Source organism: Dermacentor variabilis, chromosome 2 (assembly GCF_050947875.1).
Source record: "Dermacentor variabilis isolate Ectoservices chromosome 2, ASM5094787v1, whole genome shotgun sequence".
In the NCBI taxonomy this organism is placed as follows: domain Eukaryota; kingdom Metazoa; phylum Arthropoda; class Arachnida; order Ixodida; family Ixodidae; genus Dermacentor; species Dermacentor variabilis.
In genome coordinates this window covers 217,114,714-217,136,923 of record NC_134569.1, presented here as the reverse complement: position 1 = coordinate 217,136,923, position 22,210 = coordinate 217,114,714, and the positions used below count along the sequence as shown (strand labels likewise).

Below are 22,210 nucleotides of genomic sequence, written 5' to 3'. Positions count from 1 at the left end.
TTTCCTAGCTCTTTTTGTATTCCTTTGTTTCTACTAGCTCTTAGCTAATCTCTTTCTCCCTTAAAATGGCTTCTTCTCTCACCATAGCTACCTTTAACTGTCGTGGTTTGTCGCGTGCTTCTAAGCAGTTAGAGGTTATTAATTTGGCTAAATCCAAAAAGGTAGATATTCTTGTGCTTCAGGAAACTTATATTCATAGGCTAGGCCAGATCAGCCACTTCGACCGAATTTTTCGCACTCGGTCTTTCTGGAGTTATGGCGCGACGGGCAGTCGAGGTACGGCCATCGTTTTGATGCCGAATTTCGACTGCCTTGTTATTCGCCATGCCAGGGATTCCGAGGGCCGCGTCTTGTCGGTGGACCTTGATTGTGGCATTCGAATTGTTAATGTTTATGCTCCAACGCGGTCTAAAGATCAGAGAGAGTTTTTCGCTACATTAGAACCCTACTTGGTAGGTCCCTCTCGGCTAATCCTTGTAGGCGACTTCAACTGTGTGTTCGAACAGGTTGATCGCATCCCGCATAGAGGGACTCCAAACCAGAAAGATAGGCGTGCAAATGTTGTACTACGAGAGCTCGTCGACGGGCTGGGACTTGTCGATGCTTGGCGTGTGCTTCGCCCTGGTCAGTCAGGAATGACTTGGACAGGAAGAGGCATGCAGAGCCGCATCGATCGTTTTTACATCTCGTCGTCACTGGCTCCTAGTATGCATTCTTCTTGGTTAACTCCTTCTGCTCTTAGCGACCACAGCTTCCTAATTCTGCGGTTCGCCGATTCTAGCATAGTCCCGCAAGGGAAGAGACCGTGGCGTCTGAATCCACGTCTTCTAAAAGACAGGCAGGCAACCGCAGAGGTATCATCCATTCTTTTTCGATCGCTGCACAATAGAGCGAATCTAAGTGGTACAGAATGGGATGACGTGAAGGTCAGAGTGCGTGAGTGCTTCAGGTCTTGGGGCAAGCGTCGCGCGCGCGAGGAGCGTGAGGAGATTAAAATCGTCTCCGACGCAATCCTCCTGCTCTCGAGGCCACTGTCCGGCGGTTCTGGAGTTGCTTCGGCGCTGGCCTCACTCCGAAAGGAACTTCGGATTCTCCTGCAGCGACGCTGGGATGGCTTGAGGGCCACAACCCGAGCAGAGCTGTGGGAAATGGAAGCGTGGTGCAGCAGAAACGTCCTACGTAAACATCTCTCAAGGAAGAGCCCAACTCTCTCTTCCCTAATAGATACAAGCGATGGTAGCATAGTCGATTCACCAGATGGAGTTCTTGCACTGGCGAGGCAGTTTTACATGACCTTGTATGCCGAACCAGCTGCCACTCCAACTGCGTTTCCTTTTGCTTCGCCAGCTGAGCCGCCGCAAGTGTGCGACTCAGCCATAGATGAGGACGAGCTTTTTTCGGCATTGAAATCTATGAAGCGTAATCGCAGTCCGGGATCCGATGGTCTGACAGTCGAATTTTATGTTAAATTTTGGACACTGTTAGGGAAGCCATTCACATCACTGGTGAACCGGCTACTCAGTGAAGGGACTTTGTCAGCGTCTCAACGAGAGGGGTTAATCACTCTCCTTTGTAAGGACGAGTCGAGGAGCTCCGATCTGAGAGCATGGCGTCCAATCACACTTCTGAACTGCGATTATAAGCTCATAGCAAAGTGCCTGTGTATGCGACTCACGCCAGTGCTCAGCGCTGTTTTGGGTCCATACCAGGCATGTTGTGTCCAGGGGCGCTCTACTCAGCTTCACGGTATAGCACTAAGGGACCTTCTCCTGTGGGCAAATACCAGGAAACTTCCAGGTATTCTTTGCTCCTTCGATCAGGAGAAGGCTTTCGATATCATTAGCCATAGGTACCTTTTCCGTGTTTTGGAAGAGGCTGGTTTTAGTGTGGGTTTTAGACAGATGATCCAAGCTTTGTACTCTCGACCGACTTCTGCTGTTCTCATACGAGACCGCCTCTCGGAGGCGTTCATTGTGGGACGTGGTGTGCGACAGGGGGACCCGCTCTCACCTGCCCTCTACGTACTCGCTTTTGAACCGCTTCTGCAGAGGTTGTCTTGTGACAGCAGAATTGGCAGGTTCCTACTTCCACCAGGTTCCCCCCCGGTTGCACTCTTTGCCTATGCAGACGACTTGTCCATTGTCGTCCCGGACGAAGCATCAGCTTGCGGCGTTCTGGAGGTCATGGACAGTTACTGCGGGGCGAGCGGTGCAAGGTTGAATAGGTCGAAAAGTGCAGCAATGTACTTGAACTCCACTCCTTCCAGTCCGCAGCCCGTTCATGGTCTCCCCGTGAAAACGCGGCTGCGGATTCTAGGCTTCCAGTTCGAACCAGATGGTCTCTCTCCCGAAAACTGGCAACAGGCTAAGGAGAAGCTTGAAGCCAGGGTTCAGGAATTCAGCGCGTTGTCATGCCCTTTGACTGCTCGAGCGACAATCCTTCGCTCACTTCTGTTTTCCTTTCTGACGTATGTGGCGTGTGTGTCTCCTATTCCAACCCGAACCAAGCTTATCTTGGAGAGGGTCTTGTTTCGCTTCCTCTAGAAGGGTACAACTGGTTGTGTAGCTAGGCGGGTGCTCAAGTTGCCCAGGGACAAGGGAGGACTCGGAATTCCCGACCTGGGCATCGTGGCTACTGCACTACACGTCAGGTGGACCCAGGTCGCTCTTAACTCGGATATGCTCCTAACTCGAAGCTTAACTTCCTTCTTTCTTAGCACCCGACTCCGCTTGTTCTCGCAGAGCACATTTTCCCACTGTGTTCCTCGTTCAGGTACCCCGTCCACCATTTATGCGGCGGCTGCCAACTCTTTGGTAAGCCTCCGCAAGGTTCACCCAGGCATCGACGTAGTTTCAGCTCCACTCCAAGAGTTAGTGGATATCCTCACCCCAGGACTCCCCCCACATTGCCAAAGGTACGACCTGTCGATTCACAGGCCAAACTGGAAGCTCATTACGGCCGGTTTCCTCGACGCCAGGCGAGCCACCTTTATGTACCGCCTGGCGCGAGGGTGCCTGCCGTTGAGCTACAGGCCCTTCACAGCCATCCCGGCTCGTGGAGTGTGTCCTTTCTGTGGCGCTCGTGAGGACTCAGTTCATATCTTTACGCAGTGTTTGCTTCCTGCAGCTCTTCTCCAAAGAGTTGCTAGTCTATTTAGGCTCCCAGGCGTTCCTTATGAGACAGTCCGATTTTGCACCCTTTGCCCAATCAGGCGATCAACCAGTTCGTGCTTCTCCTCGCCGAGTGCTCATACCAAGTTTGGCTGGCACGCTGCGATGCAATTTTCGGGGGTCGGGCACCGGGCCTTCACGAAGTGCTTGCGAAAGCACGGAAGGAGGTCTGGTTCCACCTCACCCGGGAGCGGCACCGCTTGGGCGAGAAGAAGTTTCTCGAAGTGTGGGCTCGTCCTGCCGTGATTTTTGACGAGTCAGGTGGAAAGCTATCCATTAAGTTATGATGCATGCTCAAAAGGTCGCACGACTCGGCCGTGTGCGCCAGTCGATCTACGGGGTTTTGTTTGGCTCAGTGGAACCCAGAGCTGGAACCGGTGGTGGTGCACCCTCAAGTGGTCGCGCTGCTCCGCGGACGGCTTTGGTGGTCTCCATGGTTGTATGCCTTGACCTCTTTTGCGTCAGGGCAGTCCGAGGGTCAGTCAGACTTGTGCCCTGCAAGACCGACATGGCTGTTTGTGTGTTGAGTGCAGTCCCTCAGTTGGACTGCACCACAACAGCCCCCTTGTCCGGGAAGGACCGTTGGCCCGAACCAAGTCCCCCCACCCAGTCAGCCCGGGTTGTGGGGGAGTACCGGGGTCAATGTATCGAATGATGCTGGGTTGATGAGTACATGAAAGCTATGGGACGCGGCGCCTCTGGTTGCCAAGTCCTCTTCCCATCTGACAACGGTACCAGGCCGGTCAGGCAGGCCGACGACGACGGGTATGACATCGTTCTGTTTGTAAATATTTTTGTACAGTTTAAACTTACGGCAAATGCCAAGGGAATAAATCCAGTTGTTCAAATGCTGCTCTCGTCGTCGTACCTGCGGATTTGGACTTTCCCCTGCCAGAGCTCATCCCCATTCTTCTTCCGTCTCCCTGGTGAGTTGATGCGTCAGATATCTCGCGGCTGCGTCACTTCGCTACAGGGTAGAGCGACCAAACAAGGATACCAAAAAACTACTTCCAATATATGGCAGTGTACACAGCGGGCATCTACAGCTCACATGACTGGTTCCTGAGCGCAGAGGATGACGAAAAAAAATTTATGTCAAAGTGGACACATCAGTTCAGGCGAACGTCTCACCATTCTCGCTATACCAGATTGAAATCAATGGTATGTCTATGTCAAACACCCTGCTCAAGAGATATAGAAGTGTCATACAGCACTTGGGTACTGTTACGTAGGTGCTTCAAGCGGACTTCGTGCACAATGCCAGTTTTTCCGTCATGTAGAAAGGGAAACAGGAGCTGCTAAGGTTGGCTGCATGCAAAACATTTGGACTGGTGCAGTGTGTTCACAATGGGCTTCTTCGATTTTCCACTTCTGGCTACCCGCGGGCTGCCAGAGCCAGCCACAGCGTCTTCGTTTTTCTCGGGTTGCTCCGCCCACCGCGCTACGCACTTCCGCCAGGCGTTCGTTTTGCTCGGGCTGGACGGTTCTGGCTACCCGCGGGCTGCCAGAACCTGCCAGGACGATTTTGGTCTGGCTGCTCTCTGGAAGTTCTCTGGCTAGCAGACGACTAAAAGAGGCGATGGGAGCTCGCCGCCATCTTTGTGGGGACCTGACGGATCGCAGCGCAGGCTCTAAGGGCCTTTTTACCTCGCTCAGCCAGCTGGCTACGGTCACCTTCGGTTGTTATAAAGTTCTAATGCATCGTACCGCCTTGCGAGGCGGTGCGATACGAGAGGCGGCGAGCAATGGAAGTTGTGTGTGCACCTGTGTGTGTGTGTCTACCGTCTATCCGTGCAGCGCGCCGCGCTCACATGTGTGCATGTTATCTTCACCGTGTTCCACGCAGATTGTAGACATTCATTCCCGCACCGCAAATTTACCGACATCCTGTTTTTCCGCGTCTTGTCAAAGTGTATGATGAGAGACCGCAAACATCGTTAACGCCGGTGAGAGACGCGGTCGCTTCCAGCTTTCGGAGATATGATCATTTTCACGTGTAGAGTTTTCTCACTGCGCGCGTATCGTCGTTATCTTCTAAACTGTGTTCCGACTTGTGAGATGGTGCGATAGGCGAGGCGGCAAACTTTTAACTTGCTGGTCAGCGCTTGTCTCCTTTCGTTTTCGCGTCCTGCGTATACGTACATCTGATTTGTGTCTCGCAGGTTGCAGCTAGGTGCTTCTACGTTGCGGCGCCTTTTGCGGTTTCTGTGGTGATATCTCTTCCTGTTTCTAATGGGTGTTATCCTCTTTTTTTTCTACAATTAGCGAAGACGTCGCAGTTGCAGCTCCCGATTCCTTGCTCACTTCGCTCCGTTGCAGGATGTCTCTACGAGTGCTCCTCGGAGACGAAGAAACGGAAATTTTCCCGGCCCTCAATGATGACAGACTTCCTATCACAGAAAACGGCAACCCGGTCTACATTACCGCAGGTACAGTAAACTATTCCTCTCATGACTGCGATATTACTATTTGTGTAGCTTCTCATGCAATCTTACCGCAGCGTGGTTTTGTTGTTGCAGAAGGCGTGCAAGTTCGAGTTCTTTATGGAGCGACAGAAGATGCAGTCCCAGGTCCCTCAAAGGAGAGGGCAGAGGAGATGTGGCCCGAGGCCAAAGTTTTGTTCCTTATTGAAATGTACAAGAGCTATCAATCCGATTTAAGAAATAGGAAGGAATCTAAACGACAGGTTTGGGAAATGCTGGCGGACGCAATTAATCAGAGGTTTAATTGCGAAATGATTTTTTCGCAAATAGAAAATAAGTGGAGATCGCTAGAAAAAAAGTACAGGCTAGTGAAGCAACATAACAGCATGTCTGGCAGTGACCGGAGGACCTGCGCCTTTGAAGAGTGAGAAAACATTTTTAAACCCTTCCCTGCATGTTAGTTCGACTTAATTCGACATAATGCTCTCGCATGGCTGAGTGTTCGAGCTATATATTCTGCATGGTTAAAACACTTTTTCTCTGTGTTCTTTTGTAGGCACCTAATTGATGCTCAAAAATAGAAACTACTTCATAAATCAGCAAATCGACCAGATTTCAGCTTAATTCCAATGAGTTCACCGTTGTATAGCCGTCAACTTATTATTTATGAAGGTACATGTCAAAAAGCAGTCTGCCAATTAAAAGCTTGCACAAAAGTAGCCTTGATTTCGGTTTTTCAGGCAGCTGGCTGAGGTCTTCGAGACTATGCACTCGTTTAATCCTGTCTACGTCACGGCGGCAGGACGTCGACGAGTATTGAGGCAAGTTACAATTCATTTTTTTTTCTTATGGAAATGCATTGTGTGCATACCATCAATAATCACCTAGCTTCCATGCCTAAATAGCACCTATTCCTTATTGTAATTAAGTGATGAGGTAATAAGTAATATTATTACTGCTTGCTAGTTGTTCAGTGTAGAATGCTGTTTATCTTGTAAAACAGTTGAACTTGGGGCACAATATTTTGCCACCAGTGCCCAGTCAGCTGTCTCAAGCCCCCAGTCGCCAGCTGTCGAGAGTCCCCAGGCAACGACAAGTAGGGGCAGCATATCAGAAGACGTGATAGAGCTGGACCCAGACTGTCCAGCACAACAGCCCAGTCCTGCCCAGCAGCCCAGTCCTGCCCAGCAGCCCAGTCCTGCCCAGCAGCCCAGTCCTGCCCAGCAGCTGAGTCCTGCCCAGCAACCACCACAGGGCCCTTCAGGAAGACGACCTCGACAAGATCCAAACCGGGTGCTTATAGAAGGGTTTCTAAATTATCTAAAGCAGTCGGAAGAAAACAGAGAACGGCGCCACAATGAGCGCATGAGGCTTGATCAGGGGGCCCTGGCTGTCTTGCAGGAGGCCCTGGCTCTCTTGAAGCAGGTGGCAGATGCTGTTGTGCATCAGCAGCAGCAGCCTGCTCCTGATGATAGCTAGCTTTTTCATAACATTTAAATTATAATTTATTTTATTTATGTCATCTTGTTTTCATTCATATAATTTTTTTCAATTTGTTACATATATTGTTCTTTTGTCTAGCCTTTCCTTAATATTTAAATTATAATGTTCATTTTAATTCTTTTATTGCACCTTTTCAATCATATAGATTGTCCTTTTTCATTTATTATATATTGTTCCTTTGCACCCTTTAATTGTTGTTGCCTAGCTTTTCCTTCATATTTAAATTATGTTAATTTTATTTGTTGCATTGTGCTTTTTTATTCATATAAACTGTTCCTTTTCACTTGTTACATATTCTTTTGTGCCATTTAACTGTAGTGTTGTACCTTTGTTATCTGTGAATTATTCTATTTCTACGAGCTAAACTTATCCAAGAAATTATAACGTTCATTTAAATTCTTTTATTGCATGCACCTTTTCAATCGTATAGATTGTTCTTTTTCATTTATTGTTCCTTTGCACGCTTTAATTGTTGTTGCCTAGCTTTTCCTTCATATTTAAATTATAATGTTCATTTTATTTGTTGCATTGTGCTTTTTTTTTCATATTGTCACGTGGTAGTGACGGTGAAGAAAGAAGCAATACGGTGAAACACAAAAGGACGTCGACGAGTATTGAGGCAAGTTACAATTCATTTTTTTTTCTTATGGAAATGCATTGTGTGCATACCATCAATAATCACCTAGCTTCCATGCCTAAATAGCACCTATTCCTTATTGTAATTAAGTGATGAGGTAATAAGTAATATTATTACTGCTTGCTAGTTGTTCAGTGTAGAATGCTGTTTAAAACTAGCTTTTATTGGGCGAACCTGTGCCCACAAAAACAGGCTACACTTATAGCACAACGATAGCGGCGAACACGGTCGGCGATCGTCGGAAATCTGCTCAGCGGGTCAAGCGCGTCGGCTTTTATAGAGCAGTCATCGAATGTTCCAGACTAATCGTTCGGACCCGCGTGCCTTCCACAATGTTCTACACCATTCGCGTTACGCGATGGAATCAGATAACACAAGGTTCGGCGACAACAGACAGCCGGGTAGAAGCATCGATAACTTTCCAGAAACTTCGGATACATGCAGGCGCGCCCCTCGCTATGCGATTACATTTGTTAAGCGGCGAAACGTGGTCGCCCGATAAAGATAAGTGCACGTGTCAATATCAACTGTTCCTTTTCACTTTTTATATATTCTTTTGTGCCATTTAACTGTAGTGTTGTACCTTTGTTATCTGTGAATTATTCTATTTGTGCGAGTTAAATTTATCCAAGGAATAAACATTTAATTGAAAAAAAAAATCTTGGGTCGTTGATTATCCAAATCCTGGCCATTATGCAACAAGTTTACATGTTGCAGTGTGGCCTAGCATGTATAGTGTGGGCTAAATAAATTTAGAGCCCCTAATTTTGTATTGAAATTTTGGCAATATTTATCTAGTCTGGTAGGATTTTCAATAAAGAAACAATATGCATGCAGTGAGGCAATTGTTCAGAAACTTGTAGTACGAAAATACACTAGTCAATGATGTAGTAGTGCCAACACGTGCTGTATGCACGTGTGAATGCATCGCAAAGAATACATGGGTAATACAAGTGCAAAGTATATTTATTGCAGTTACTGAGCATCATCACTACAGGCCTGGTTCAGAAGAGCCATGAAGGTTATTTTTATCATTAAGAGAATAAAAGCTGACTGCCTTTCATATTTCTACTACTGCATTTCAAAAAGGGAACATCACGTGCATGTACTCCAAGATGTAGCATGTAGTAAACAACCCCAAGTTGCAGGCATAATGTGGGCTCGGATGAATAGTTAATCAAATTGTAAATTAGTTATCAAAAGGGTGCACAAATTGTGTAACACAATGGCACAGTAATCACAAGAAAATACTAGAATGTATACAAACAATTAAAGAATCTTAATGAGTTGCATATATCAAGAGTAATATCTCTTGAGGATGAAGTGAACAAGCAAGAAAAAGTACATACACATGTGCGCTCGACATTACAAAAGTAAGCATACAATGAAGAAACGAAGCTGGAAGTATATATGATTAAATTTCTGCAAAATTGCAAGACACGTGAATATTAAAGAACTAGTGCAGGTATATAAAACAGGAGCATATATGAAAATTATATTGGTTTCAATTGATCAATGCGTGAGAATAAAAGCAAAGTAAAAAGAAAAAAAAAGAGGCACGCAAGTGGACGGATACTGAAAAAACGAAACGTATATGTGTGTGTGCCATGAGTACAGTAAGAGAATATATATCACAGTCAAGCCACAAATGTAAATAACCTTTGCGAACGAACCCTTATCAGGAACCCTTATACAGTAGGTCGTGATTTAGAGGCTCTGGGCAATGCTGTCGCGGAAGGCTGCTGCCGACAGGGCTGGTGCGTCATCGTCTTCGGCGGGTTCAGCAGACGAGACGTCGGTACCATTGTCACTCGCCTCGAGGTCCTCCACGACGTCGCCGCATCGTCGAGCCTTGTTGTGCAGCACACAGGCTGCAAGTACAATCTGTACCGCCTGCTTGATGCTGCCGACATCAATATATAGCAGCCGCTGGAACCGCGCTTTGAGTATTCCGAAGGCCCCCTCAATTACTACTCGCTGCTTACTGTGCGCGTAGTTGAAGGCACTCATCCATGGCTGCCAGTTCGCCGTAGTCTGGCGGTAGGGCGGCAGCAACCACGTCGTCAAAGGATATGCAGCGTCCCCCAACAGATAGCCTCCTGCGGCGGTTAATGTATCGTGATAAAATAATTGAAACACACACAGACTGAATATGACACGAAAATATATACAGCTATATCAAACATTCCAGCTTCTACGCATCATCAGGGTATTCATTACTTGCCTGTGGGCACACATGCATGCATTTTCTGACCCCTTGCGTGCTATACTTAATTTAATTTTGCATTATAATAAATATGCATTAGTGTTACGAAATGAGGTGATTTCATACCTTCGCAATTGGCCGGTGCTTCGTCGTACACGAAGCTGTCCCGGAGAACACAAGCATCGTGGGCGCTCCCGGGAATTCCGATGAACACATCGATGAACAGCATATCTGCATTGCAGACCCCCTGAAGAATGATCGAGTGGAATTTCTTCCTGTTGTAATAACTTTGCTCAGACTCCGACGGCCTAGAAATGCGGACGTGACATCCATCGATGGCATCGATAACGTCCGGGAGTCCCGACCTGCGACGAACCGACCCCAAGAACGCCCGCTTGCTCCGCTCCTTTTCGTCGCGGTCAGGCCAGCAGACTTCTCTCGCACTTATGAAGAAGATGCAATCCAAGACACGGTTAAGTGCAGCGTGGACGGTTGATTCGCTGACATCGAACTTGTCGGCAATGTGATACATAGTTTGTTGCGTGCCTATGTACGTTAGCGCAATAAGAACCGTTTTCTCGGCCGAAATTCGGGGACGTCCTCGGGTACCTTCTGGGTAGTAGCTCGACGCCTCGAACTCCTCGACCAGGGCTCCACACGTGCTTCTTGAGAGCCGGACCAACTTCTTAAACTTAAATTCCAGGTACATTGGCACGACACTTTCAACGTACAAAGGCACCCTGTGCCGATCCTGTCTTTGCAGCTTCGTTAAATGGAGAACTAATGCGAACTCATCACCGATGAAATCTTCGTCGGCGTTGTCATTACGGGATGATCTCGCGAAAAGCAGGCTGAACAGCGATGTAGCCACTCGGAGGAGTTCTTCGGCAATCATGTTTACACGCGGAGAACGCGCAAGCGAGCAGACGACGCCGGCGCTCCTTCCGCGGCATTCGATTTTACTAACTGAGGCTCGCCTTCAAATTTCAGCCCACCTGACAATGACGCAATTTCCTCTCAGAAGCAGAACTAGCTGGCTGCCGTCTGGCTGCCAGCGGGCTCCCAGAACTCCGAAAATCGAAGAGGCCCAATGTCCGAGCCTGCAAGAACCCCAAGCAATGGATCACTGACGAATTCTTAAAGCTGTTCACTGGGCACTTCAAGTACGCATGCTCGATAAATTTAAAGGAAGGCACTGAACCAATGGCTGTGCGCCCGAGGAGAGAGCCTCAACCATTCATGAAACCCATGTGTGCCGAGTTGCAGCGAATGGAGGCGGAAGGCGTCATAGCAAAAACCGAAGCCCCATTGCACTCAGTGAATCCATTGGTCATACGCATAAATCCTGCTACAACGAAATTGGCGGGGCGCACGAAAAAGTTCGTCGTGGAAATTCATTGTTGTGACAATACAAAATACATAGTTGACACGCGACGCGCTGACGCAAAAAGCAAGCGTTAGTTCCAGTCGGCTTAGGTTGTTTGCACTTGCCAGGCGATGGCATAACGAGACTCTTACATGCCGCCAGCAGAGCCATTGCCTCGTTGTCCTGGGACCCGATGCAATGCCTGATTGTATCGAATGCATCCATGACCTGCGATGTAGTTAGTGGTCTGGGCTGACGTCGCGTGGCTGTTTCATCTTCGTCCGACAAAACAGACTTCCCAGACGCTTTCAGCATCTCTTTGTCTGTCAGTTCTTCACGCACCAACATGCATGAGTCAGCTTGGATGTACATTGGCGGGCACATCTCCACTTTCCTGCAGGGCTGCCCACATGGCTGCAACTTATCAGATGGTGACCCGTCTGCATCGTTACCTTCGTTACCAGAGTCTGAAGTTTTGGCTGCTTGCGCAGTGAACCCAGCATGGCGGAAGCAGTTCCAGATTAGGCGCTTGGGATGGAGACGCTTGTTAGGAAGAACTTTGCACTGAGGAGCCTTTGTCATCCCATGAATTATTAGCACGACTATGGATGGTTCAGATAGGTTCGGGTTGGCAAGCTGCAAGTAGTCATTTTCCAAGGTAGTAGTCAACGGCTGTTCCTTCTCGATACTCGAAAAAATATCCTATAGCCTTGTCCCAACATTCAGGAAAAATCTGGTCAAATTCCTGAATGAAAGTTTTTTCATTTAACCCGTGGCTTCAATGCATGGCTGGGTATCCTCACATTAAACCAATTCCGACCGTTTTCCATAAGAAAACGACACACATTGTTGATGCGATCATACTCACAAGTCCAATTATTTTGAGTGCATGGATATTAAAAAAAAACTGAAGCGAGACCGCCGGTCTCAATTTCATACCGTCAAAAAAAATATCAAGAACAACCACTTCTCGTGTTGCATCTCTCCCCTGGAAGATGGGCTTGCTCATCAGTACTCATGGGAAAGTGGCCGAGAGGATACGTATCGGACTTTGGAGCACCACCAGAATCTATAGTCACGAGGCACACACAAAGCCCTTAGCTACATCATGAACTGCCAGTGCTGAACGAAGGAGCCACAGTGCAGTTTTTGAAGGATCGGGCATGGCCCAGGAATGTCCTGTTTTTGAGCAGGTGGCTACGCATTCTTACGTACTAGAAATGGAGAGTGGGAAGCGTGTCAGTCTCAACCGCCAACATATTTTGAAGATAGCAGAGACATCCCAACTGCAGAACTTCAGTGGAGATGACAGCCAAGGAATACGGCACGGTTGCTCATGTGGAGAATGAGTCATCGGCAGGCGATGAACCAAGCGTTGCGGGTGTCGAAACTGACTTTCTGAGTGCCATGGAAATTCCAGAAGATTCAAGCTCCACTGCGCATTGTGGCACGCATATCAGGACACCTTGCAACAGGCTAACATATAATGAGAAATTTGAGGAGGAAGGCTGCAAACTGTGGCAAGGTTATCTGAACTGAACTTCTTGCTCTGCGGTTGTTTTGTTGTTGTTTGTGGGAACAGAATATTCACCAGCCATGTTCCACATTTGGGCCAGCAAGACTGCCCAGCGAGCACCATGTGACCCGAGACTATATGTTGTCCTGCCAAATAAATTGCATTTTTTCGTCAATTTTATTAAGTGTGCCACATCAGTCCTTTACAACCACATGACGACCTCATGAGCATACACATGGGCGTTGCACTGACTTCGGCTGTTCAGGCCATGTGGGCAGGTCACGCTCGGGCATCCCCTGCATCCTGCCCTTTCTGTCCCACATCTACTTCGGAGGTTACACTGGACCACATCTCTCAGAGGCTGTCCAGGCCTTCAGACGGCCCATGCGTGCCATCTAGGTAGCCTAGGCCAACAACTCGGCCGCTCGCCTGAATTTTGCCAATGGACACATGGTCCTTTGTTCAAACCACTCCTGCATCTTACCCAGGACAGAGGCCTTATTATTTTCATGTATTTCTCCTGCAGGGTATACAAGCACAATAAAATGTGTTCCCTCCCGCAATGCACTAATACCTGTCTGGTCAAATGTGCCCCACTCTGTTCCGAGCACACAAGCAAAGAAAACTACTTGGCTGTATAATGCAGTCAGGCAGCCACCTTTCCTTGGGGCAGCATCAAAAACTTTACCAAGCCAGGCAGGCCCACCACTTGTTGGAACTCCGGATAACCTGTATGGGCAAATCCAAGCATAAAAAAAATATTTGAACTAGTGCAGGCCTCTTGACTGCAATCACATCACTTGCCAACTGTGCACACACGATATCTGTTGCCATTTCGGTAGTGGATGTTTGCATGTGGTATCAATTTCTGAGTTGGCTTGAAAGAAAATTGTGTAGCTACATGTAAATATGAGGGAGAGGTTTGGCACATGCACAGGACCCTGTAGCGATGACAAGAAAGATTTGATGGAAACTGAACTACTTTAGACATAAGTGTTCGTCAAGCAGGTTCTGATAGCAATATATATAGATATATATATATATAAATATATATATATATATACATATATATATATATATATATATATATATATATATATATATATGTGCTACCAAAAGGAATCCTTACTCAAATAAGGTAACGTGATGTGAAAAAAACATCACATTTATGAATGCACGAATGATGGCATAAACAATCTGCGATTCATTAAGTTTCTACCAATTATCTGATAAGCTCGGTCATACTTGAACATGCCTACAGAGGTGGATATCTGAAGCCGACGTATTCGGCCGACGGGAACTTTCTCCGGATGGCAGATACGACGCATGCAGGTAGCACGACCCTGTTGCGTCTCCCCAGTCTCTTCCAAATCCACCTTGAAAAGAGGCGGTACGCTAAAAAGCGATACTTCCTACGAAAGAGTATAAAGTGGTGCGGTCAACGTTGCAGTCGGAATGAATGAATGAATGAATGTGTGGGTTTTATTGGCGCAAGGGCCAGGTATGGCCAAAGAGCGCCATGCAAGTGTTAGTGATTTCGCAGTGGAGTTGTGAATTCTGTGAAGTTGATGCGACGTGGCTGTAAAGGGGCCTAAAATATAGTCGCTGTGAAGTGCATAAAATGTACGTTTAATAAAATTATGGCGGTGACAAATGACGTGTACTATGAGCATTAAGGTGCATTGTAAAATAATGATACGATATAAAATAATGCATAGGTTTCTAAAATTAACTAGAGCACCATGGCCTCGTTAGAGCCCTTGAGACACAAGGACCTGGAGGCAGGTGCTATATAAAACAACTATCACAGCGGCATCCTCTGGAGAGAGGATGCGCTACGAATTTATTGGGCTCATAACATGTAGGACAACCTCATTTAAAAAATTGAGGACTGCTTTGGTGTTGAAAAATGGTTCTTTACCAAAAAACATAGCTGGGTGAAGAGGTATGCAATAACGATATGCAAGAGGAAAATGCTTCTTTCTTTCAGGTTCGGCTTTGCGACACTCCAAGAGGACGTGGAGGACGGTCAGCCTCTCACCACATCGACCACAGGTTGGCGGTTCATTTCCACTAAGCAGAAAATTGTGTGTACCAAATGTGTGCCCTATTCTGAGGCGGCAGAATAAGACATCTGTTCGCCGTGATTTTGTTGGGGAGGGCCAAAAACCTAGCTGTGGCTTTATAACGTGAAGTTTATTGTCTATTTCTGCGTTCCACATGCGTTGCCAGTATTGTCGCAGTTCCTTACGCAAGAAAGGCTTCAAATCTGTCACCGGGACAGCAGCTGCAGAAAAAGTGTTTGGTGATGCGAGTGATGTGGCCATTTTATCAGCCAGTACATTACCCTCGATACCTCTATGGCCAGGTACCCAGCATATTACTACATGTATATGTGATATATAAATACTGCATAAGAGGGAGTAAAGTTCAATGAATACAGGATTTTTAAGCTTTTGTAATGAAATTAACGCTTTTACGAGACTTAGCGAGTCTGTGTATACAATTGCTCTGTCGAGTTTTAATTTCTGTATATGTCTTACTGCAGACAGTACTGCATAAGCTTCTGCAGTGAAGATACTTGTTTGCGGGTTCAGTAAGTCAGATGTAGAAAGAGAGGGACCAACAGCAGCATAAGATACACCAGCATGTGATTTAGACGCGTCTGTGTAGAATTCGGAGCACCTCTACTTCGATTGAAGTTCGCGGAAATGCATAGCGATTTCGATGTCGGGTGCGTGTTTTGTGACCTCTACAAAGGATACGTCACAGTCTATCACCTGCCACCCCCAGGGCGGTAATAGCTTAGTTGGAGGCATTAGTCGATGTTCAAGAACAGGGACATCCATTTCCGTGCTAAGTTCTCTTGCACGCAGTGAGAAAGGAAGTCTCATGGAGGGTTTATTATTAAAAAGTGTTTGACACGTTAAGTCATTAACAGTCTTGAAACACGGATGTTCTTTATTGGAGCGCACATTGAGAAAATAAATAAAGCTGATGTACGTTCTCTGAAAATGTAGTGACCATTCGTCTGACTCTGCATATAGACTTTCCACCGGGCTTGTTCTAAATGCGCCAGTGGCCAGGCGGATACCCAGATGATGAACGGGGTCTAACATTTTTAGCGCACTCGGTGCAGCAGAGTGATATACTACGGCACCATAATCTAATCGTCATCTAACTAGGCTCCTGTAAAGATTTAGGAGGCACCTCCTATCGCTACCCCATGTAGTGTGGGATAGAACTTTAAGTAAGTTCATGGTTTTTAGACATTTTTCTTTAAGATATTTTATGTGTGAAATGAAAGTGAGCCTGAAGTCGAGAATAACACCTAGAAATTTGTGCTCTTTCTTGAAGGGAATTTGTTGTTCACCCAGTTCTACACAGGGATCAGGTACCAGGCCTCTCTTTCTTGTGAAGAGAACACAAGAGCTTTTGTGCGGGTTGATTTTAAATCCATTTTGGTCTGCCCACTTGGACACCTTGTTTAGACCCTGCTGTACTTGTCTTTCACACACAGTAAGGTTGCAAGATTTGAAACCCATCTGTATATCATCTACGTAGACGGAATAAAAAATGGCCGCTGGCAGTGAACGACGAAGTGTGTTCATTTTAACGATAAAGAGAGTGCAACTGAGTACTCCTCCCTGGGGTACACCTGTTTCCTGTATAAAAGGTCGCGACAATACGTTGCCGACTTTCACGCGGAAGCTACGATCCGACAAATAGCTTTCAATTATGTTCAGCATGTTTCCACGGATGCCCATCTCCGACAGGTCTCGCAACGTCCCGTAACGCCATGCCGTGTCATACGCTTTTTCCATGTCAAGGAATACCGATAGAAAATACTGCCCATGTACAAATGCATCGCGGATATTTCCTTCAATGCGCACCAGATGATCGGTTGTCGACCGCCCTTCTCTGAATCCACACTGATAAGGATCGAGCATAATGTTGAGCTCAAGGAAATGTATAAGTCTACGATTTATAATTTTTTCAAAAAGCTTACACAGACAATTAGTTAGAGCTATTGGACGATAACTTGATGCTAGAGAAGGGTCTTTTCCCTGTTTTAGAACAGGAACTACAATCGCTTCTTTCCATGTGGATGGGAGGTATCCTGAAGCCCAAATAGTATTGAAAAGTGTAAGAAGTGTAACTTGTGCGTCAGTATGTATGTTTCTGATCATGTCATACATCACTCTGTCAGGTCCCGGTGCAGTGCTTTTACATGTGTTCAAGGCAGCTCTCAACTCGGCAATACCGAAAGGCCGGTTATACGGTTCATTCTGCTTGGACTTTCGTATGATTGGCTTACGTTCTACTATTTCTTTATGTTTAAGAAAGGATTGGGAATAGTGCGTTGAGCTCGACACTTGCTCAAAGTGCTCCCCAAGTGAGTCTGCCTGATCTTGCAGTGTATCGCCCTGTGTATTTACCAGAGGGAGTGAATATGTTTGTCGCCCTCTAATTCTATTTACCTTGTTCCATACTTTCGCCTCATCTGTATAAGAGTTTATACTCGATAAAAACTTCTCCCAACTTTCTCTTCTAGCCTGTCGGCGGGTTCTTCTGCCTTGGGACTTTATTTTCTTAAAGTTGACAAGATTTTCTGCAGTGGGGGAAGCGCGTAGCAACCCCCACGCTTGGTTCTGATTCTTACGTGCGATTCTGCATTCATCGTTCAACCACGGGACATGCCGTTTGCATGCCGAACCACTTACTTCACGTATGCATTTAGATGCGGCATCTATTATGAAGGCTGTGAAGTACTCTACAGCAGCATCGATTTCTAAAGAAGACATGTCATCCCATGATATACTAGTTAAGTTTCGGAATTTCTTCCAGTCTGCTGTGTCAACCTTCCACCTAGGAGCCTGTGGTGGATATTCATTTTCTTTAAGTGTTCTTAATAGTATGGGGAAGTGGTCGCTTCCGTAAGGATTGTTCATAACTTCCCATTCGAGTTCAGGCAGAATGGACGAGGAAACTATGCTCAGGTCAATAGAAGAAAAGGTTCTGTTTGCTAGGGAGTAATACGTGGGTTCCTTCTTATTCAGCAAGCACGCACCTGAAGAAAAAAGGAACTGTTCAACAAGACGACCTCGTGCGTCTGTACGAGAGTCGCCCCACAGGGAGCTGTGCGCATTGAAATCGCCAAGAACAACATAAGGTTCTGGCAATTCGTCTATAAATGACTGAAATTCATGTTTGTTTAATTTGAAGTGTGGGGGTACATAAAGCGAGCAAATGGTGACGAGTTTATTTCAAAGAACAGCTCGAACCGCCACTGCTTCAAGGGGCGTTTGTAGCTGTAAACGCTGACAGGAAATACTTTTATGAACCAAAATGGCAACACCGCCTGATGATACGACTGCATCATCACGATCTTTGCGAAACTTGACATACGGTCGGAGAAAGTTTGTATGTTGTGGTTTTAGGTGTGTTTCCTGCAGACACAGCACTGTTGGATTGTGTTTTTGGATAAGCTCTTGCACATCATCAAGGTTCCTTAGAAGACCTCTGATGTTCCACTGAATTATTTGTGTATCCATATTGGAGGTCAGTAGGTGCTGTGTGTACAGAAACAGAAGTAGTGATTATGAAAATTACAGAGATTAAATTACAGAGCCCTTTCGAGGCCCTGTAACGGGAGTTTTGTCCTTTCTGGAGCGTTCGAGGGAGCCTCGCCGCTCCTTAGGCGCTTGGGGCGCCTTGAGGATAGGTGTTGTGTCCATTGCCTCTAGTGAGGCTCCGGACACGTGCTCTTGCGAGCGAGACGTTTTCAGAGGGAGTCCCGCCTTGGAGGGCAAGACCCCTGCGCCCACCAGCCCGGAGGTCGATGGGGCTCCCTGAGGGATTTGACTGCGCCGGCTTTGGCCAGCGCTGGAAGGGGCCTCGGAGGTTGGGGCAGCCTCGGCTGCGCCCACCTTCGGGGTCGATGGTCCCTTCTGCTCAGTTGGCGGAGCAGCGCTAGCTGCAACCACCGTGGGGGCAGATGGCGTAACTGCCGACTCACTGCGTGTGGGTCGGACAGCCGCCGGAGGCCGTTGTGACGCTGCCCCCTGACGCGCCACTTCGGCAAAGCTTTTCTTTGGCAGGTATGCTACCCGCCTGCGTGCCTCTTTGAACGATATATTTTCCTTGACCTTGATTGTGACTATTTCTTTTTCTTTTTTCCATGATGGACAGGACCGCGAGTACGCGGCGTGTTCTCCATCACAGTTCACGCAGTGTGGAGCATTCTCGCAATTGTCAAATGGGTGTTCTTGGGCACTACATTTTGCGCATGTCTGGCGGCCTCGGCAGTTCTGTGAACTGTGGCCAAATCTTTGACACTTAGAGCATCGGAGAGGATTGGGGATGTACGGTCTGACTCGGATCTTTATGTAGCCAGCCTCAATGGTCTCAGGTAGCATACTTGATGCAAAAGTTAAAATTAAGTGCTTTGTCTCAATCTCCTTGCCATCGCGCCTGATTTTTATTCTCTTGACATTGGTCACATTTTGATCGCTCCAGCCCTCCAGTAGTTCGGCTTCAGTCAGTTCCATGAGATCGGCATCGGAAACGACTCCGCGGGTGGTGTTCATTGTGCGGTGCGGTGTGACCGTCACTGGAAAATTCCCAAAGGATACTAGATTAGAGAGTTTCTCGTACTGTGTCTTATCACGCAGTTCTAAGAGGAGGTCGCCACTTGCCAACTTAGAGACTTTATAGCCTGGGCCAAAAGCTTCACTAAGTGTCTTCGCAACAAGAAAAGGTGAGATCATTCTCGCTGCCTTTTCTTTTTTCTCTGAATGTACTACATGAAATCTTGGAAAATTGTCATTATATCGGCCAAAAAACTTGAAAACTTCTTCGGTGCGCCCTCGTTTATGAGGGCGATCAGGAAGGGTTGGAAAAGAACTTGCCATAGATATGTGTAAAAATTCGGCAGCGCCGCCAGCCACCCACCATGGAGCCCAACAAGGGGACGCTGCAGGACCGTGAAAAGACGGCCTGCACGCGCCAGCTGTACGACACTACTATAACCAAATCTGTTATAACCAAGGTTGGCTATCCCACACAAGGTTAACCCTTGCCGCCGAGGAGAATGAAGTAAATGGAAGAGAGGAGAGGACAGGAAAGGTCAAAAAGTAAGAGATAAAGACGAAGATTAGAGAGGAAGAGACAGGAAAAGGCGACTGCCGATTTCCCCCGGGTGGGTCAGTCCGGGGGTGCCGTCTATGTGAAGCAGAGGCCAAAGGGGTGTGTTGCCTCAGCCGGGGGGCCTTAAAGGTCCAAACACCCAGCATCGGCTCAACCCCCAGGATCCCCTTTTCCCCAGACACGGCTAAGCCGCGCACGGCTACACGCGGGAGGGTCCAACCCTCGTGTGCTCGGGTCCGTGGTGTCGCAACACACCAAACGCCTGCTTACGCAGACGCCCCTGCGGGGGTTGCAGTCGGAGTCCGCTGGCAAGTTCCACATGTACTGTGACCGAAACTTTACCTGTGCACTTCTCCGTCGACCACAACGCCGTTTTCCTGCAGCTCCCAATACAATGCTCCTAGTACCGCGGGGCTAAGGGACACGCTCCTGAACTCTTCATGTTGCGTGATGCAAGCCTCCGGACTTTCTGCGACCACTTGTGGCACGTCACGGCAACACACTTGCTCAAGGGCCGTTGGCATGTGCTCGCAAAGCCGGCAATCGCACCTGCATCATAACGAATCATCGGATGCGGTCGTTATATACACAACACATTCATAGCGAAATAAACTAGAGAGCGTCCCAACGAAATCGGTTAAAGCACGATCGAACGTGAATGCAGAAATAGCAAAAAACGTTGTTTTCTGTTTCTTTTTGTCCGTCTCAGTTCTGTTGCGCTGCGCCTTTTGAATAACAAAAAGAGTACACCTTACAACTTGAATGTTTTTGTTTTTCCTGTTACAAGCTAGACAGCTCCGAGAAGACAGACACGTATCGAATAGCGAAAGTCAATTTCCGTGTTTACGCTTACCGGTGATCGTTGTCGTCGTCGGGGCCGTCAGGGGAACTCGGCGAGTCTGGTGGTGGCGAATCGCTGCTACCGTCGTCAGCGTGGAGCAGCAGATTGCGAAAAGGTGTGTCGCTATATGGGTCGAAACCCATCTGCTCGCTCATCCGGCGCAACCGTTCCTCAAGGTCCGGGTCAATGACGCGAATGACTATCAAAAGAACGATTGCAACGCACGCGACTTGGGTAGCTGTCGCTGGCGATCAACGGCCAAGCGGCTAGCGGAGAGGTTTCGCGCGGGCGGGGGCGGGCTCCAACGCAACCGGAAATGGGCGATGTGACGTCGCATCGTGACGCAGCACCAGTGAAGGCGGAGCTTAGCCCCGATGGCTCGGCGAAGGAGTTGAGGAGGAAAAGCGTGGCTAGGGCGGAGGGTAACTTTTAATCACTTGTAGCTCCCTTAATACGTAACGCTTCACTTAAGTTATGGTGCCAATGTTCAACTTAAGCTGTACCCTACGCTCTTACAAAATTTGTCCGAACCGTTTCAGGGGCCCTTTAAGTAAGTTCATCGTTTCTAGACATTTTTCTTTAAGATATTTTATGTGTGAAATGAAAATGAGACTGGAGTCGAGAATGACACCTAGAAATTTGTGCTCTTTCTTGAAGGGAATTTGTTGTCCACCCAGTTCTACACAGGGATCAGGTACCAGGCCCCTCTTTCTTGTGAAGAGAATACAAGAGCTTTTGTGCGGGTTGATTTTAAATCCATTTTGGTCTGCCCACTTGGACACCTTGTTTAAGCCCTGCTGTACTTGTCTTTCACACACTGTAAGGTTGCGAGATTTGAAGCCTAGCTGTATATCATCTACGTAGACAGAATAAAAAATGGCGGGTGGCAGTGAAGGACGAAGTGTGTTCATTTTAACGATAAAGAGAGTGCAACTGGGTACTCCTCCCTGGGGTACACCTGTTTCCTGAATAAAAGGACGCGACAATACATTGCCAATTTTCACGCGGAAGCTGCGATCCGACAAATAGCTTTCAATTATGTTCAGCATATTTCCACGGATTCCCATCTACGACAGGTCTCGCAAGATTCCGTAACGCCATGCCGTGTCATACGCTTTTTCCATGTCAAGGAATATCGATAGGAAATACTGTCCATGTATAAATGCATCGCGGATATTTCCTTCAATGCGCACCAGATGATCGGTTGTCGACCGCCCTTCTCTGAAGCCACACTGATAAGGATGGAGCATATTGTTGAGCTCAAGGAAATGAATAAGTCTGCGATTTATCATTTTTTCAAAAATCTTACACATACAATTTGTTAGAGCTATCGGACGATAACTTGTTGCCAAGGGAGGGTCTTTTCCCTGCTTTAGAACAGGAACCACAATCGCTTCTT

General features: G+C 47.3%; 1 protein-coding gene across 1 annotated transcript; it reads right to left on the bottom strand.

Moving 5' to 3' along the window:
* Nucleotides 1-13,940: 13,940 nt before the first annotated feature.
* Nucleotides 13,941-21,666, bottom strand: LOC142573107 (P2X purinoceptor 7-like). Its single transcript, XM_075682635.1, has 3 exons — nt 20,824-21,666; nt 20,313-20,519; nt 13,941-14,233 (listed from the first exon to the last, which is right to left on the bottom strand). The coding sequence occupies exons 1-3, from the start codon at nt 20,964-20,966 to the stop codon at nt 14,077-14,079; spliced, it is 507 nt and encodes a 168-aa protein (XP_075538750.1). The 5' UTR covers nt 20,967-21,666; the 3' UTR covers nt 13,941-14,076.
* Between the last annotated feature and the right edge of the window lie 544 nt (nt 21,667-22,210).